General features: G+C 36.4%; 1 protein-coding gene across 9 annotated transcripts in view; it reads right to left on the bottom strand.

The window, feature by feature from the left end:
- The window catches only part of Ralgapa1 (Ral GTPase activating protein catalytic alpha subunit 1), a 263481-nt gene that overhangs the window by 91432 nt on the left and 151282 nt on the right, over positions 1–20767 (bottom strand). For all 9 annotated transcript variants that reach the window (XM_023721857.1, XM_023721854.1, XM_023721851.1 and 6 more), the window contains 4 exons: positions 18716–18826; positions 11673–11741; positions 6806–6940; positions 6223–6406 (listed from right to left, as the gene is read on the bottom strand). In XM_023721857.1, the coding sequence (XP_023577625.1) occupies positions 6223–6406; positions 6806–6940; positions 11673–11741; positions 18716–18826 (499 nt within the window). The remainder of the gene's footprint in view (positions 1–6222; positions 6407–6805; positions 6941–11672; positions 11742–18715; positions 18827–20767) is intronic.

Below are 20767 nucleotides of genomic sequence, written 5' to 3'. Positions count from 1 at the left end.
ATATATATGTTCTTTTTTTTTTTTTTTTTTAAACAGGGTCTCACCATGCAGACTGGAATTATAATGATCCTCTTGTTTTCAGCCTCCCTAATGCTGGGATTAGAGGTGTGTGCCACTATGCCGGACTTGGTCACTGGCTCAGCATTCCCCAGGGGTAGGGCCAGCGCAGTATGGGATACCAGGGATTGAATCCCAGTCCCTGCGCTCATGCTGAGTCCATTGAGCTATCATAATGGCACATAAATGAAATTTGGATGTTTCCCCAGAACACTATTTCCAGAAACAAGGCCTCTGATATGGGCTATAATTTGATGACTCCTAAAGAATGCTGTCAAATGTTGCTTTTTTATTTTAATTTAATTTAATTTTTTGAATTTTAATGCAGGGTCTACAGGATCTTACTACATAGCTTGGACTTGCAGTGATTCTCCTGTTTTCAGTTTCCCAAGTGCTGGCATTACAGGCACGTGCCACTACACCCTGTTGTCTCAGCATGCCCCAGGGGCGGGGCCAGCATGGTAGGCCAGGGATCAAAGCACTGACCTCTGTATCTACCTAAGCAGGTGCTTTAATCCACTGAGCTATCTGGCCAGCCCCCTCAAATATGCTTTTAATACTAATTTTATTATATGTCTCCTTTTCTATTATATTTATATTATTTTATAAAGTTATCTGTTTACACCTCAAGAGGTAAATTCTCTGAATGTAGTAATATTATGGTTTTAAAAATGTTATTGATTACTAAGTTTACTATATACCAAGTAGACAGGCATGTGCAAAGGGCTTGACATATATAATCTTCCCTAATACTCAACATAATCAGATGGGGGAACTAATATTTTACAAATAGTGAAACAGTCACTCAGCAGAGTCAAAACTGAAGGTCTGCCAGACTCTAATCTACTCTTATTTCATATAAATCCTATGATGTATGAAATAAAGCATTTTAAGAACGCCTAACAATAGCTTAGAAGTATAAAGGAAAAATGATTACATATGTTAATAATTATGTACATGAAGTTATTTCTAAAGCTAAAAATGAACTTGTGCTAGTATATACATAGTTACCTAAAACAACTACAAAGTGAGAAATACTCTCCTGTTCCATCTTTTCCATTTTCATTCTTAAAGATCTGGTAAGAAGGAAGCAAGAGACTTCCAGGAAGACAGCAGAGTGGTAAGAAGCAAAGAAAGAGCCTCTCAAGATTTGCTGTCCAGACACTGGAATATAGCAACACAAGGAAGAAAATAATGAATTGAGTGGGTCCCCAGGTCCCATAAAGGCTCTGAAGCAGGAATTGAAGCCCACAGTAAGAAGAAAGAGAGAAACTTCAACAAACAACAGGTGCCTTCTCCCTCAGCTGGAAGAGTAGTTCAAACCTGTGGGGTGGGAGGAGTGGTTCAAAGCTGCAGACACTCAGTAAAGAGATGAAGCAGCACACTTGCTGGTGAGTGGGTGAATATGGCTGTGCCACAGGGGAGGATGACTGGTTGGAGCCATCCTGAAGCGAAGCCAACTGAGCTGGGAACTCAGAAAAATTTCTGGCTCCACCCAGCACTCTCAGCCAAGAGTAAGCCTGCACACACTGCACTGACTGCTGCAGGCCAGATGGATCTGGTGTAGAGCGAGATAGCAGCTCCAACTACAGGGGAATAAAGGTGCAGGCTCTGAGATTATCCACTACCGCTCTGTAAAGCTACTGCTGGCTTTCTGGGATGAATGAACATAGATCTGGACTCTTTGTTGTCTACCAGTGACAGCAGAGACAAACCGCCTGAAGTGGACTTCTGCCCTCTCCCCTTTTTTTTCTCTACTGTTTGATTTTGTTTTTATATGACTGTGGACATGATTTCTAGTTTTTTTGTGGTTGTTGTTCTATTTTTATTTTTTCTCTCTTTTCCTCCAACCTGCTGTACCAATTTACCAAAGTTTTCACCATCTTCCTTTGTTGTCCTGCCTTGCTTCTAATCTCCTTCTCTTTTTCCATTTCTCTACTTCCTTCCCTAACCCCTTTCAAATTTTCTCCTCTGAGGGCGGAATTGGCATATTGTCTTCTTTACTGCATATAATTTTCTGGTTTGTTGTAGAGTTTGTTATGTGACCACAAACCTAGTTCATATGGTTAAATGTGACAAATTAAGGTTCCCTCAGTTTGTCACTTTCTCAGTTTGTCTGTGTTTATATGCTATTGTTATTGCTGACTACCACTTTAGTCAAAGTGACATAACTGTTCCTATCTGTGTTCTTCCAGGTATACTAAGACTGCGACTGCCTGAGAGTCAACAGAAAATACTGTGGGCCAGTGCCAAAGAATCAGGGACTGAGTCAAGTAGGTAGCAACAACTCATTCTCAAAAATTGAGGAGGTATAATCTTGTAACACACTTAAAAGCCGAAAACAAGTTACACCTGGACGATACCTCTGAGAAGCAGGTATTTCCTAAGGGTTCTACATGCTAATGATAAAAATATTCATGAAGCTTGGGATTTACAAGCTTCAACCCAGGAATTAAGCTAAAAGAAAAAAGAAAAAGAACATTTGGCTTAAATATTAACATGCAATCCCAGACATCCAGTTCATCAAAGGCAAACCCAGGAAGCAATGAGGTGGGACAATCCAAAAGCACCCACAAAGGGCCAGCCAGATAGCTCAGAGGACTAAAGGGCCAGATGCAGGGACCAGGGTTTGATCCCTGGCACACCCCTGAGGAACACTAAGCCGGAGATTGAGACTGGGCATGGTGGAGCAGGCCTGTAATCCCAGCACTTGGGAGGCTGAAAACAGGAGGATCACTACTAGTCCAATCTGTGTACTGAGACCCTGGTGACCATGTACTAAATACATTAAAAAAAAATCACCCACGTGGTGTCTCAAGTGGTAACAATAAAGCAACTCAATGAGATGCTAGAACGAAATCAAATCAGAAATAATTTCTCAGATCACTACAGAAATAGTGTCCATAGTGAAAAACATGCTTAATGACTCTAGAGTAAAGATGAAACAAACAATGACAACCAGAAAAACAACAGAGGAAATCAAATTTTGGAAGCCACAAATGTTTAGGAAAGAAATGGAATCCATAATGCAGACTCAAGAAAAAAACAATCTAACAGCTTCTAGATGAGGCAAAAAAAGAATATGAGATTGGTTAGAGTCAATGAAAAAGCAGGTGACAGTACAAATGATGTATAAAAAAAAACCCGTTCACAAACATCATAGCAGAAAACTTCCCTGATAGGGAAAAAGAAATTGACTTATGTGTAAGTGAGGTACACATAACTTGAATTAGAAACACACACACACACACACACACACACACACACACACAAACTACACCCAGAAGTATCAAAGTCAAGATTCCAAGAATTCAACACAAGAACAGAATCTTAAAAGCTGTTACAGAAAAGAAACAAATTATCTATAAAGAAAAGTCCATCAGAACCACAGCTGATATCTTGACACAAACTATTAAGTCAAGGAAAGCATTAAGTACTTCAAGCTCTAAAAGAGAACAACCTTCAACCTAGACTGATGTACCCCACAAAATTATCATTTAAAATTGAAGGAGAAGCAAGATAATACCCATTCATAATAAAAACCCAATTGAAAATTGGAATAGATGGTCTTTATATCAATCTGATAAAAGCCATCTATGACAAACCCACAGCCAACATCATATGAAATGGACAAAAAAGTGAAAGCTTTCACTCTAAAATCAGGAATAAGAGAAGGATATCCACCACTTCTTTGCAATATAATTCTGGAAACTTTAACCATAGTAATTATACAAGAGAAAGAATAAAAGAAATAATGATAGGTAAGGAAAAAGGTAAGTTATCATTATTCACAGATGACACAATACTTGAACGACCCCAAAAACTTCATCAAAAGACTGTTAGACTTAATAACCAAATTCAGTAACACAGCTAAATACAAAGTCAACACTCAAAATTCAATAACCAGGCTGGGAAGATAGCTCAGTGGTTTAATCGTCTGGCTGGCAAGAACAAGGACCTGAGTTCAATCCCTAGTACCTGACTTCAATCTGCAGTATGGTATGCCATGCTGGCCCTGGAACTCCAGAAGCACCATGCCAGACCCAAAACCAAGTGTGATGGCACACACCTGTAAACCCAGCGCTAGAGAAGCTGAGACAGGAGGATCATTACGAACCCTAACTGTAGTGAGACCCTGCACCAAATAAATAAATAAATAAATAAAAATAAAAACCCCTCACTAACCTTCCTTTATATGAATAATAAATTTACTGAGAGGGAAATAATGGAAACACCTTTCACAATAGCATCCAGAAAAAGAGAGAAAGAAATACCTAGGACTCAATCTAACAAAGGAAGTAAAAGACTTCTACATTGAAAACTACAGTGTTCTGATAAAAAAAAAAAAGAGAGAGAAAGAGATTGAAAAGGGTATCAGAAAATGGAAAGATATCCCTTGCACTTGGGTAGAAACAACCAATATAGTGAAAATGGTCATACTTCCAAAATTACTATAAAGATTTAATGCAATTCTGATCAAAATTCCAACAGCATATCTCTGAATTACAGAAAATCTTAAAATTCATTTGGAACCACAAAAGACCTACAATATCAAAGAAATTCTGAACAACAGCAGCAAGGCAGGGGCATCACAATCCTAGAGTTGAAATAATGCTACAAAGCTACTATGATAAAACCAGCATGGTAGTAGCAGAAAAACAGACTCAAGGATCAAGAGAACATATTAGAAGATGCATAAACAACTCGAGACATATTTAGTCACCTTACCTGTGACACAGTGCCAAACATGGTGCCAAACATGTTCACTGGAAGAAAGACAGCCTCTTTAATACACAGTGCTTGAAAAAATGGCTTTGCACATACTTGAGATGAAAATTAGGCCCATATCTTCCACCATACACTAAACTAAAATCAAAATGGATCAAAGATAAAAATATTGAAACCGAAATATTACATTTACTGGAAGATAGAATAGGCAGAATTCTTGAAGACAGCATAGGGAAAGACTATGAACAAAACCCTGATTCCACAGGAACGCTCATGAAGAATAGACAACGGGAAACTCATCTCAGTAGAAAGCTTTTGCACATTAAGAAAAACTACCAACAGAGTGAAGAGAAAACCTTCAGTGTGGGAAAAAAAATTTTGTAAGTTGTTCTCAAAGGATTACTATCTTGAACATATAAAGAACTAAAAAAAAAAAAAAAAAAAAAATCCCAGACCTCTCAAATTTAAAGACCCAGTCTAAAAATGGGCATGTGAGATGAATACACACTTCTCAGATGAAGAAATGCAAACAGAAAATATATGCAAAAATGTTCAGCATCACAGGCCATTAGAGATTCAAAGTAAAACAACACTGAGATTCCATCTCACTCCAGAAGGAAAACTTTTATCAAGAGATCAACTAATATCACATGCTGGAGGGGCTACAGGGAAAAAGGAACCCTTCTCTACAGCTGGTATGAGTGTACAATGGTACAACCACTGTGGTGAGCATGTGGACATTTCTCAAAAAAACTAGGACTAGAGGTTCCATTTGCACCAGCTATCCCCCCTTCTTGGTATCTCCTCAAAAGAATTACAAGCAGCTTAGCACAGTGATACAGGCACATTCATGCTTACAGTGGCACAGTCTGCAATAGTCAAATGCTGGAAACAGCACAAATGCCTATCAACTGGTGAAGAGATAAAGAAAATGGGGCTTTTTATAGAGTAGAGTAACACTCATCATAAAGAAGCATCAGCTTGAGACATTTCTAGCTAAATGGATATACCTTGACACTACATTCTTAAGTGAAGTAAGCCAGACACACATGGGTAATCTCTGGTGTGAGAAACCAAAAGTGTAAATAAGGACTAAAATGTGTAAGAGGTATTGTGAAACAGGAAGAAAATGTTCTAATGGGGAGGGAAATAATGGAAAGGGAAGGGAGAAGGAAAGAAGGGAATAGAGGAAAAAAAAAAGTTTTTGTAAATGAGGAGGGAAAGGGGTTGAAGGGAGGGCAGGGAAATGAGAAAAAGAAAGAAATATTGTATCATATACAGGTCCAAATTCTCTATGATGCATGTGATCATTATGTGTATCTACAATGTACCAATAAAATCTGATTGAAAAAGGGAAAACAAAACAAAACAAAAAAACAGAAACAAACAAACAAAAAAAAATCCAAGCAATAATATCCTGAACAGAACTCATTTTACCTTCTGTTACTGGTTGGAGTTTAGAAGATCGTTCTGAATCAGGAGAGTGCAGAGGTTCAGGCTCTTTGAGACTTTCCAAATGCATAAATGGATCATAATCTACAGATGCCAAGTCAGAGAGGCTTATTGGAAAATACCTTGGATTGCTAAAACACTGAGCTCCATAAACACACCCATGTAAAACCTGTAAATATATGGGAAAAGAAAGTAATAAGTCCCATGTTTAAACAAAAATAAAGAAATACATGCAATGGGAGAAAGAAGTCAACTGTAACATAAGAACTTGGCAAAATTATAAGTATTTTAAGACAGGGCTTTAATTGAAGTGAAAAGAACAACTGAAATATAATTGGGGAGTCTCTTCTCCAATAAAGATCTAACTCAAAATTTTGCAATGAACAAACAAGTATCCTATAGAAAGTACCCCTAAATTACCATTAGGTACTGTAAACTGAATTTTTATTCTTACTATCTATATTCTTAGAAAATTACTGGCTCTAAAAAAATGAAAATGTTATTGTTTCTGTAATTTAAATAAAACTTTTGGTTCCAAATAAATAATGAGGTAAGTGAGGAAGTTTACCTTATAAATACAATTAAGGACAGATTTTTCTGCTTTATCATTTTCTGGTGCTGCAGCATGGACTGGTTGGAGTAGTGTCTTTAGAGGTAAGGCCATGATCCAGTCCAGGAGGCAGAGAAGTAAGGATACTACCAGCTGTAACAACAACAAAATCACTATAATCACAAACTTGCAAAAGCTTGCTAACAATAATTCACCTTCTTCTTGCATTTCAAATTTTACTTTAGGAAGCATCAGTCCTATGTTCCCTATTAATAATTACCTGGACCTAATTAATTTGAACATATGACAAATGACTATTATTATGGTTTCACCTTCATATCTGAGGGAAGCACAATGAAATCTTCGGCATAATAAAACAGGAATGTTAAAGTTAATTTGAACAAAAACACGAAGCTTCAAGACAATACATAATCAGGGTTTAAGGTATAGCTCAGTAGTAGAGGGCTTGCTCAGCACATGCAAGGCCCTTAGCAAGTGTGCACATGCATGCATACACCACCCACACAAGTCAACAGGCATCAATTAAACTTATTTCATCACACCAAGATGGAATAAAAATGAAAGATTTGGGTCTATATGTGTTATAATCACTTCTATTTCTTTATTTTAATTTAACAAGACCTCATCACGCATAAAAGCACACCTGCAATCCCAGAACTCAGGAGGCTGACAGGAACATTGGGGCAAGTTCAAGGTCAGCCTGTTACTTGGTGAGCTCAAGACCAGCCTAGAACACACAGCACAATCCTGTCTCAGAAAACCAGTAAGACTGGATTTCACAAAGTTGGAGTGAAAACAAAAAAGCCAAGACCTCACTGAGTATTCCACCAAAAAGGGCACTTTAAGCAGCAGTACAAAACAAAACAAAACAAAACAAAACAAAACACCCCAAAAACCCAAAAAACTGAAAAATACAGAAATCTTTTAGCAGTCTAAGAAAGACAGGACAAATCATGTTGAATGATGATATTCTGTTGAATATAGACATAATCTCTAAAGGTAAACTGAATATTGTTTTTTTTTTTTGATTGAGCATAGTTTTAGTTCAAACCTGCTATTATTTGTTCCTACTGATCTATGTAAATGATATAATTTGAGATCAGAAAAGCATTTCGGGGATTACGAATCTCCCCTCTGTGTGATTACTCTCTTCTGGACCTGGTCATCTACTTCTCCCACTAGCCCCTTCAGTCACTTTTACTGAACTGTCACTTGCCTGGCGTTTTCACTGTGCTGTATTCTGACATCTCTTCTCATACAACAGCCTCTTTTAAAGTAAACTCATATAGGCCCACATTTTGATACTACTCATATGCTCAGAATGCCAATATCTTTACTTCCAACCTCAAATTTTCTAATCAGGTTAGTTGGCTGGTGGTTTCCATCTATGCTATTCCTTACAGGCGCAGAAAATTGAAACCCATTTTATTCTAACAATCCTGATTTTTTTTTTTTTTTTTTTTTGCTTATCTTCCCTCCTTCGATTGATACTTTTACTTTAGAAGAGGCTGTTGTATGAGAAGAGATGTCAGAATACAGCACAGTGAAGACGCCAAGCAAACAGATATCTGTTCTCTGTTCCTTTAGTCTTAGTTTGGAATGTTAGCAAATCTTGTAGAGATTGCTTTTAATCACAATTACCAAACTATTCCATTTAATTTGACTTTCATATTTCTACAAGCTGTATTTCACTGTGCACTGAAGCCCTTCAAAATAGTTCATAGCCCTTCATAATCTGGCTCTCTGTACCTCTGAAATTTTATACTTCCCTATTTTTAGTCACACATTTGATATTCTATAATATGGAACTGGCTGATATTTCCCACAAACATACCATTCTGTTTTATACCTCTGTGACTGTACTTATGCTATTTCCCCTACTTAAAATAATTTTATGGCTGCACATCTTTATCTCTATGTAGAAAATCCTATTCATCTTTAAGGAAGTTTCCGATTAACAAGTGACCCTCTCCTTAATAGTTAGGTTACTTCCGCCTCCATGATGCTTCACACATAAATGTAAGTTTATTACATTGTTTTGCCTCACTTATCTAATCTTAAAATTCTTTGCAGATGTTATCTTATTTATCAATGTTTAATTTAGTGCAGCAGAATATCACATACTTTATAATCAATAAATGTTTAAGTAGACAAGGGAAAAACTTGATAGTACAGATTTTTCATTGTAATAGCTAGGTCAGGTCTCTGTAAGCAAAGATGATACAGAAGGACATAGCCAATTAGTTTTTTGATGGTGTCATTAACTAGATTTAGAAATCTAGACCTAGTTTAAGACACTAATTAAAGACTCCAGAATTAAAATGGTGTACATATTGATCATTGCTAATCCAAATAATGAAAATCTAAAATGCTCCAGAATCCACAATGTCATGTGTGCCAACATGACGCCATAAATGGAAAATTCCATGGCAGACTGCACAGGGTTACAACCCAAATCCAGGTACACTAAAATATTCTACAAAATTATCTTAAGGGTATGTGAGTAAGGTATACAGGAAAGCTAAATGAATGCCTTATTTAGGTTTAGGTCCCATCCCCAAGATACATTATTATTATTATTATTATTATTATTATTATTATTCTGTATTTACAACAGGATCTACAGGGTCTCACTATGTAGATCCGACTTGGAGAGATTCTCTTGTTTTCAGCCTCCCGAGAGCTGGGATTATAGGTGTAGGCCACCACACTCAGTCTCAATAGCCATCTCAGTGCGCCCCGGGGACCGGGCCAGCATGGCACAGTGAGGATCAAACCCTAGCCTTACTCTGCCTAAGCAGGTGCTTTAGTCCACTGAGCTATCAGGCCGGCCCAAGATAAGTAATTATTTACACGCAACTAAGTATTCTTTTAGTCCCAAGCATTTCAAACAAGAGGGGAGACTTAGCCTATATATGCCTCTTTTAAAAGTGAAGAATGTATTTAACAAGAACAATGCCAAATGAGGTTTAAACTGAATACAAAGAGAAAGAATAAAAAATTCTGAAGTAAACTGACAAAATCAGTGATATGAAAGACACTGAAAAAATAGGAGTATAAAATGTATGTAGCCACACAAGAAAATTTGAAACAGGAAAACAACAACAACAACAAAACATCCACATGGAGAAAATGCAAAAAAAAAAAAAAATTGAAATAGGAATAGAAATATAATCACAGCTTCAGAGTTCTGTAATAGGCAGAATATAAGCAGTAAGTGAAACGTGTTGGAGATTTCAATACATTGTGATTAAGAGGTAGTAACACTGAGACCAAGAGAAGAATTCAAGATCTGAATGTCATAAAGAGAAAAAAACAAAAAATTTTTCAGATGAAATTAATATAGAGCCATCTTATCTATTACAAGCCTGTATCAATGATAGAAATGGTTAGTATCTGTTCATGCACTTATTGAGCACTTAAAATGTACAAACGAATTAATATTTTAATGTGAATTTTTAATTTGAAGCTACACATGGCTTTATGGCTTTAAATGTTACCATCTCTGCTAACAAATAGCAGAGATCTAGCGTGTCCACATGCTATGCATAACGTCTAGTATACAATAAAAATTAGATGTAAACAAGTAGGAAAATGAAACTTATAGTTAAAAAAAAAAGACTCAATATAAGCAAACTCAGCGATGACTTTAGATATCAGGTTTAACACACAAAACATTAAAACAGTTAACAATAAATATGCTAAAGATTCTTCAAAAGGAGGGGCCAGCCAAATAGCTCAGCAGATTAAAGCTCTTGCAAGCAAGTGCAGGGGCCAGGGGTTCAATTCCTAGGACTGCCCTGCTGGGCTCCACCCCTGGGGTGCACTGAGACAGCAATTGAGCAGGAAGGTATCAAAGGTAAGCACTTTCTTTTTCCTTCCTTCCTTCCTTCCTTCCTTCCTTCCTTCCTTCCTTCCTTCCTTTCTTTTTGCAGAACCGGGGATTGAACTCACACCCTTGTGCTTGCCAGGCAAGTACTTTTTCTACTGAGCCATTCCCCAGCTCCTGAGACAGCAATTGAGACTGGATGCAGTGGCACGTGACTGTAATCGCAGCACTTGGGAGGCTGTAAACAGGCAGATCATTATGAGTCTGATCTAGCAGTGAGACCCTGATCACCCTGTAGACCCATAAAATACAAAAAAAAAAAAAAAAAAAAAGAGGAAAAGATTCTTTAAAAGGAGATTCACATAAGTGATGAAGAAATGTAGAATTTCAGGCAAGATATGAAATTCTTTTTTTTTCCCCCCCTGTGGAACCGGGGATTGAACTCGGGCCCTATTCTACTGAGCTATCTTCCTGGCCCCAAGATATGAAATCCTGTAAAATGAAACCACAAAGAAACTCTAGAACTGAAGAATACAAGCTGAAGTAATAAAGTGATATCCATAAAAATAAATTTACAATGGTAAACAGCATTTTGTAGAAATTTGTCATGGATACAGAGAATGCTCTTTTTAAAGTGATATATCTCTATGTATTACATGTACTTTGCTTACTGGGAACATCTTTACTTTCTACCAGTAACAGTTATACAAAGACAAGTGACTGCCTTCAGTGGTGATGAATTCTCACAAGTAATAGTCTTTATCATAGTTTGGTAGGATACAATAATTATTAAGTAGGCAGAATGTTCTCCAAGGTTCCTTACCGCCCTGAAATTCAAAAACTTTATTAAGCAGGCGTGAAACTTGAACTAAAATAAAATATGGTGATACACAAATAAGGGAAATATAGTTCACACTACGACTGTGAATACAAGATCAATTTTTATCGTTATATATATGTATCTGTGAAAATTTAAAATAGACGTATTTTAAGCTAGATAACCACATATTAGATACCAAACAAAATTTAAATTACCCTCTTGTCCAATTCATAAGACGAAGCTTCTGTACTTGGCAAAAGGTGAGTGATAGTGGCTATTAGGATCTGCAGGCAAAACAGATAAGCAAATAAATGAATTTAAAATAAGTTAAATTACTGACACAGCTTAAAGTTAAGTGTTATATGCTAAAATAATATAAAATCTACTGCTACAGGCTTTACCCTAATACATATTGTTAAAGAAATTTAATAGGTAAAGCCTTTTATGTATATTCAACTGTCAATCATTTAAAGTTCTCAAGTACAGACGCTAACTTCATATACATGTTCTGTCAAGTATAATTTCATCCTAATTTAATTCATGGAAGTGAATCAATTGTGTAAACACAGATTAACTGTTAAAGTATTATCATCAAATTTATCATTACATGTTTGCAGTACATGATGATTACATTCATTATAGGAGGTTGGCACATGTACATGACACATGGTAACTTTTTATATTCCCTTCCCTCTTTTTTCTCCTCTCTCTGTAGTTATTAAACCTTTCATCTTTTGGTTCTCTTCCTATTGGTAGATGTTACACATATACAGATAATACATAAATAAATATAGAGAAATAGAAAACAATAATAAAGATGTTATTAAAATAGGAGAGCCAGACATGGTGGCAAAAGTCTGTAATTCTAGCACTTGGGAAACTGAGGCAGGAGGATCATCACTGAGGCTACACATTAAGTTCAACACCAGCTTGAAATACATGAGACTATATGTCTCCAAAAAAAGGGTAGGGGGAATCTATCCTAGCAAGTGGTTGGTTTCATTCAGTTTTTCTGTGCATGTAGAAAATGATTTAGCATAAATTCTCCTTGTGTTTTTATTATATGGTATTTTTTTTTTTTACAAATTAATGCTCAGATCCATTAAGTTGAAAAATTCTGTTAAATATATTTTTGCATAAAAACTCAAACAGCTCACTAGGAAAAAAAAAGTGGGAAAACATCTAAACAGACATTCTTCAAAAGAAGAACAAAAGGCCAGCTCTAATATGTAAAACAGTGCTACCTGGTAAGTGTGAGGTTGTGAGTTCGATTTCTGGTACCCCCACCCCCCAAAAGCCCCCAAAACTTAACATCCCTACTTATCAAAGAAACGCAAATTACAATCACATATAGGACTAGAAGTACAGCTCAGCAGTAAAGTGTATTTATAAGGTACTGGATTCAATCCCTTGCACCAAATGAACAAAATCATACAATGAGATATCACTTCAGTCCAGTCAGAATGGTTATTACAAAAAAGACAAAAACGATGGTGAGAATGTAGGAAAAAAGGGAAACTTTTACACAGTAGGAATATAAATTAGTACAGCCAATGTGAAAAACACTACAGAAGTATCTAAAAAAAATTAAAAATAAAACTACCATATGATCTAGCAATTCAACCAATGATATACATCCAAAGAAATGAAATGAGTATGCTGAAGAGATAGCTGCATACTGTGTTTATTGCAGAACTATTCACAATTGCCGAGATATGGAACCAACCTATGTGGCCATCAATGTATGAAAGTATAAAGAAAATGTCAGACAGACAGACAGACAGACAGACAGATAGCCAAAATGATTTTGCCATACAGAAGCTGAATGTCATTTGTTAACAGCAGGAATGAACCTGAAAGATATGTTAAATGAAATAAACTAACAACAGAAAGAGAAATACCTCACAAATGATTTCACCTATATAAAATCTAAAAAAGATGATCTCAATAGAAGCTGAGAATAAAACAGTGTGTAGCAGAGGCTGGGAAGAGGGAGGGTGTGGAAATATAGAGACTTTGGTCAACGGATATAATATCACAGTTAGGAAGAACAAATTCAAGTGATCTGCTATACAGTATGGTGACATAGTTAACAATCAGTAACTATTTCTCAAAAACATTAAAGACTTTGAATGTTCTGACCAGAAAGAAATGATAAATGTTTAAGGTGATAGCTATGCTGATTTCTGACATGATGATTACAAAATCCACACATATTGACTGTATAATCCACACATATGTGCAATTAAGTTGCAATCATAAAATAAAATTTATGTTAATATGCTTTATATGAAATAAAGCTAACTCCCCCAGTGCAATCTAGTATATTAGATCAATTTGCTTCATTTTGGCAATAAAGCTGGGCTTCATACACAATTCTGCAAAGAGATAACTATCATTGAAATGTTCTACTATTTTGGGGTTTCACTTCTTTAACTATAAGTAGAAAGAAGATAACAAAATTTTAATGCTTATCTATAAGCCCTGAATAGTGTGTTCACTAAAACAACCTGTAAAAACTCTGCTTATGTATTTTATTGTAATATAGCAATATTTATTAAACTTTGTATTATTTATGGAGCAAAACATACTAGTGTTTTTCCATGTGCTTTCTCAGTCTTTAGAACATGTGAAGTTATATTTAATCCCAAATGTAAAGAGTTCAGAGTTTAGTGGGCTGAGTAACTTGCCCACAATTACAAAGTTAGTACATGAAAGAGGCAGGAGGTACTTGTGTTTTTGGTTTGTGTCTAACCTCAAACCTAAATTTTTAGTGGTTGTGTTACATTTAACTCAAGATATAATGATAAGGGTCGGCCAAATAGCTCAGTGGATTAAAGAGCCTGCAAGCAGGTGCAGGGGCCAGGGGTTCAATCCCCTGGCCTGCTGTGCTGGCCCCGCCCGAGGCATGCTGAGAAAGCAATTGAGACTAGGTGTGGTGGAGCATGCCTGTAATCCCAGCTCTTAGGAGCCTGTAAACAGGTGGATCACTACGAGTCCTATCTAGTAGTGAGGTACTTAACACCCTGTGGATCCTTTCCTAAAATAAAAAAAAAATGATAATAGCTTCTAGATTCCACCCAGAGTGCAGGCCCAGTGTAGAACCCTTCAGCAGAACTCCCTGCAAAGAGGCTAGAGGCAAGACCCACCCAGCTGATTCAGGAGCAGAACATCTTGTCAGAGTGACACAAAGGGTTCAACTCCAAGGGCTGCAGCAGGAAGAAGTGGAGCACAGCAGCTAGATCCCAGCCAGATCCAAGCAACACCCACCTGGAGGAATCTGAACTTTGTAGATCCAGACCTGGTGCTAAGGTAATTATCTAAGATCTACACCAAAGGTCAGAAGACAGTGGTACACAAATGACAAAGAGAAGGAACAAAATGCAGTCGCAGGCCCCAAGTCCACCCAGTACAAATGCAGAAGACACTAACATAGAGGAAACTGGAAATCACACACCTGATATCTCAGAAATAATAGCGTTAGAAATAAAAAAACAACTGCACAAAGGTATAGAAGAAATCAGATCAGAAATAATTTTTGAACTAAAAAATGTACTGATAACTGTAAGCAAAGAAGTACTAACTTCTTCTAGAGAATACACTGATAAAAAAAAGAGCAGAATATAAAAATGATGGAACCCCTGAATAAGTAATATAGGAAAGAAATAGAATGTATGAAACAGATTCAAAGTGATATACATGAAATTAAAACCTCAATCACAAGCTGGCAAAACTGTTTGAGTGAAAGTGAAAACAGACTTTCTGACCTTAAAGACACCATTGCAGCTAGTGAAAAAGTAAGAAAAGATCTCTTAAAAACAACTAGCATGTAGTAAAAAATAATTCAATACCTGCAAGACAATGCAAAGATGAACAATGTGAGGCTAACAGGTATCAATGAGAAGGAAGGAGTCAATACAAATGATATGAAAAGAATATGGGCAGAAGTAATAGCAGAAAATTTCCCAAATATGGGGCAACAATCTGACATTCAGGAACCTGAGCCATATAGAACTCCAAATAACATCAACCCAATGAAAATCACTCCCAGACATATAATAATCAAGATCCTAGAAATTCAGCACAGGAACTGTATACTAAAAGTCGCTAAAGAAAAGAAACAGATCACGTTTAAAGGAAAACCCATCAGAATAATGGCAGATTTCTCTTCACAAACTATCAAGTCAAGAAGAACATGGAGCAAAGTACTTCAAGTCTTGCAAGAAAGCAAATTCCAATCCAGACTGATATTCCCTGCAAAACTCTCTTTCAAGTGTAATGGAGAAGTGAAATACTTCCATGACAAAGAACTAAAGAATTTCATGATGACAAAGCCAAGCCTACACAGACTACTAAATGATGTTCTAGAGAGGGAGCAAGTTGATCACAGCCCCATGAATGAGAATGGAAAGAACCTATCAAATAGGGCAAACAATTAAACACAGGAGAATAAGAGATATACAATAGCAGTCTTTCAGTTATTCTTTTGTGTACAGCACCAAAATATTTCCATCAGCACACTCTATAAATGGACTTCTCTTCCACTCTATGGGTCATGATTTCATCTGAATCTACAGGGTGGATTTCAAAGAAATAGCTGTAGCTCAGTCCCACAAGTGACAACTGGCCACCAGTAACTGTCATGGTCATTATGCATGTCCACAACACACTAGAACTTTGTGCGATATCCTATCCTCAAACTGTTAGAAGTGATGGTGATTTATTTGCCATTCCAGTATTTATCTTATGTTTTACTCTTAGTACTTCTTTGCTTTCGTGAAAACTTTTTCTTAGTTCAATTGTTTTGAAACATTTAATTTTTAATTAATTAGTATTTAATTTTCTGAATATTGCTTAATCTTAATTTTTGTTCTAAGATTTATACTATATCTTTGACTTACAATTTATTTAAAAGACATCATATGATTTCTCCTAGTATTAGAAACTTTGAAAAGTGTATTTCCATTTTCTGTTGACTTTATATTACTTCTTCCCTGTTTTGTATACACACATACACACACATATATATGAAAAAAAAATATGTATATAATGTAGGGAGCTGCGTGTAACCATGCCCTAGGATGGCGCCGGTTTCCGCCTTCCACCCTCTCAGGGGGTGAGTGCTCCTAGTAATAACTCCATATAAGGCCAAGGCTTGGGCTAATGCATTGCTTCCGCATACCTGGACCAATGGACGGTACACACGTGGCGCCCCATGATTGGAAGCCCTGAGACTTATAAGCTAAGAGCAGGGGCCTCGGGGAGAGAGAAGAGAAATTTAACAGGGCAATAAAAGGCTACGCAGACACAACCAGTGGTCGCGTCTTCCTTGCTGGCATGGCCGCGTGCGACAATATAACCCAACATAAGATTAGTACTGTTTCATAGAAATCTTCAGTGAATTTTAAAAAAGGGTTCATCTAATATATATTATATAGTCCTGCATAACTATCATATTGAGAGCTCAGCTCTTTATTGTTCATCCGGGAGCATACTACAACTTCTCTTGCCTTTGAATTATGCTCTTTGTTATTTCCTATATGCTATGTCTGGAGGAATTAAAATATTTCAAGTTTGTATAACTAGAAAATCTTACTTTTAGTTTCCAAAGGTATGTTCGCTAAGTATAAAATTCAAAGAGGACAGATCTTTACTTTCAGTCCTGTAATTAGTCTAGTTTCTTAAACACTTGGTCCTTTTTTTTTCTTTCTAATGTGGAATGAGATGCTATTTAATTTTGTTCTTCCATAGCTAATATTTTTTATGTATATGCTTTTTTTTAAAATTTATTTATTTATTTAGTGTGTGTGTGTGGCCAGCTCAGCCCACCAGGGGGCGGGGCTGGCTGGCATGTGGTGCTGGGGATTGAACTGCGGTCGCTGTGCTTTTGCTTAGCTTAGCTTGTTCTAAGTAGGTGCTTTAGACCACTGAGCCATCTCTCCAGCCCCTGTATATGCTTTAATGATTTTTTTCTTTATAATAAGTTTTGGACAATTTCAGTTTTGTGTATCTTGGTATGATTTTATTTAAATTTCTTGTGCAAAAGGTTCATTTTTGGGGGGCCTGTCCCTTAGCTCAGTTCTTTAAGTGGCTGCTTCAACAAAGCAGTTAGGCTAAGGTTGCTGTGGTTCAATCCCCACAACTCAAGCCAGCCAAACCTGCCCTGGAGGCATTTGGAGCCAAAAAAAAAAAGGTTCATTTTTCTTGGAATTGCAGTATTATAAGTTGAACTAAATTCAGAAATTTTAAATCTTTAAATATTTAATGCCTACTCCTTTCTACTTTGAGAATTCTAGTTATATGAACATAAGTTTCTTGGTTTTGGACACTGTGAACTATTATGACTGGTCTGTAAATTCTTCATTTTTATTTTGGGCAATTTTTTTTTTGTTATATTCATTTATATGTTTGTAAATAATTTATTTTCAATTTGCAATCTATTAAAAAATTAAAATAAAAAATATTTTCTATATGAAAGTCACCCTAAGAACAGTAAACATCAAAGACAATAAATGTACAAGGTATGATGACATACGTTTGATACCAGCACTTGGAAGGCTGAGGCAGGAAGATTGCTGAATTTGAAGCTAGTCTGGGCTACAGAGTGAGGTAAAGGTCAACCTAAACTACATAGCATGAGCCAGTCTCAAAAACTAAAAAAAAAAAACCCAACCAATTTGGGCTTTATTTTATATTCAAAGAAAACTAGAGATTTTTATTACATTTTTTTTTCCGATAAGTAACATGAGATGCGTCATATGAATGTGACTGAGGACTGATAGGCAGAGATATTCATCCAGAAAAAGGCTCCTGCAATATCTTAAGACAGAAGTAATAAAGGGCTAAGACACGTCAGGTGTTGTAAAGAACACAGGAGACACTAAGGGGAAAAAAGTTCCTCAGAAATGATTTGTAGAAAAGTAATATTCTGTAGAGGATGGCATGTTTTCCCTCCTAAGAGAGTAAATGAAGAAGAATCTACTTTTAAAAGACAATAGCATGACTAAATTTATATACAATATTTAACTTTATGATTGCAAATTGTTTTTAAATGATTTTACTTCATTTAGAAACCGGAAACACAAGCTTAAGACATAAAATACAAAGGGACTATCAGGAATTTTGCATTACTAAAAGCATAATAGGAAATCATTTGATTATGCAAAAAACTTTAAATAATGTTAATTTTTTTATTTCAAGGCATGCTAATCTAAAAATCTATTACAAGGTTATATAAAAAAATGAAGAAATTACTTACCTGAATAATTTTCAAAGGAGAATCAGGTTGGTAAATCTGAAGTCTAGGTACGTAATGAACCAGCATGTGAAGCATGTTACAAGCTACATGGGCAACCATCTTATTAGGAAACTGCAATAACAACAACAACAAAAATCATTACTATGAAAAGTTTCTTTGGGCTGGGGAGATAGCTTGGTGGTCTAAGCAGCTGCCTGGCAAGCACAAGCGATGGGGTTCTATCCCCAGCACTGCCTATCTTGCTGGCCTGGGAAACCCCGAGTGCCTTGCCAACCACCAAAACTGGGCGTGGTGCCACACACCTGTAATCCCAGTGCTGGGGAGGCTGAGACAGGAGGATCACTATGAGTCCGAGCTGCGTAGCTAGACCCTACACCAAATAAATAAAATAAATAAATGAATCTTTAAAAAGTTTGTTCAGGAACTATCCATCAGTACACTAGTTGTTGAAGAATTTATTTTTTAAAATTTAATTTTATTGGTATTCTTTTGATATGACAGTTGCATTCATCATAGGGAATTTATATGTGTACATAATATATTTTCTTTTCTCTCCCTATTCCTTTAGCCTACCTTCAATCCTTCTTATTTATCAAAGCAAAAATTTTAACTGTCATACATATTTCTATGCCTTTTATTTTTTTTGCGGAACCGGTGATCGAACTCAGACCCCTGTGCTTGCCAGGCAAGTGCTTATTCCACTGAGCCAGGTCCCCAGCCCACATCTATGTATTTACAATATTATTAGGAATATAAATCTTCAGTAACAAAATAAAATCATAATACATTCCAAATACACACATAGTTGGACTTTTTCTTTGTAATATTTGATTGCCCCCTTTAAACTTCTACTACATTTTCAATTACTTGGATTTCTTCAGAATTTCTTGTTATTCATCTTTCTTTCTCTGTGGTAGTGGGGCTGAAACCCAGGTCTTGTATACACTGGGCAAGAGGTCTACACCTGAGCTGTATTTCCATACCTTTAAAATTTATTTTGACACAAGGTTCTCACTTAAGAAACCTCAACTACCTTGAATTTGGCATCTTGTTACCTCAGTTTCCCCAGCAGCTGGGATTACACACAGGCACATGTCCAGCTAGTTATAAATTTTTGTACCACTCCTCTCTACTCTTTATAACATTTCCAAATTAAATTTTTAAAGCATTGCTCTGATCTTAGCATTCTCACTGCTTAAAACTCTCAAATGACTCTCTACTGACATAAAATCATTTATCTCAAAGCCATCTCTGAAAATTAAAGAACAGTGATCTTTGCTTCCTCTGAACTCTGCAGTTTACTGGCATTGTTCAGTAAATGCTCTCACTTTTCTATATTTTATAATTCATATTTCTTTTTTCATTTATGCATTTGGTATAGGGCCTAACTACGTAGCTAGGACTCATAGTGATCCTCCTGTTTTCAGCTTCCCCAACACTGAGATTTCAGGCGTGTGCTAACATGCCCAGTCTCAGGAGCTGTCTCAGTGCTCCTTGGAGGTGGGGCCGGCAGGTGCAGGACTGGGAATCTAACCCTGGTCCCTGTGCTTGCTAAAACAGGCACTCAGTCCACTGAGCAATTTCACCAGCCCGTTTTTACTTATGATATTAATCTCTGAAAGCTGGTAATATAGGTTTTCATCTCCTTGTGCTTCACTTTTCCTTGCAAAGTGACTCAAACAGGATATATTCTTTTTTTTTTTTTTTTTTGGGCAGAACCGGGGATTGAACACAGGCCCTTGCGCTTGCCAGGGAAGCGCTTATCCCACTGAACCATCTCCCTGGCCCCATCAAACAGGATATATTCAAAAGTATGTCAAGAAAATACATTATCAAAGTATTTATAAGGTAAACTGTATGTTTAGAGTATTAAACAGGAGTAATATGAGAATTAAAAATTTAAAGAATATAATACATCTTTTCATTAACAATATTCATTTGTGGGGCCGATGAGATAGCTCAGCAGTCTGAAGTGCCTGTTTAGGCAAACTCAGGCAGGCACAGGGAACTGCAATTTGATTCCCAGCACCAAATGCTGTGCTACCCCTGCCC

Source organism: Octodon degus, unplaced genomic scaffold, assembly GCF_000260255.1.
Source record: "Octodon degus isolate 3935 unplaced genomic scaffold, OctDeg1.0 scaffold00086, whole genome shotgun sequence".
NCBI classification, from domain to species: Eukaryota; Metazoa; Chordata; class Mammalia; order Rodentia; family Octodontidae; genus Octodon; species Octodon degus.
The sequence above is the reverse complement of the archived record's forward strand: the minus strand, read 5'-3'. Positions and strand labels throughout refer to the sequence as shown.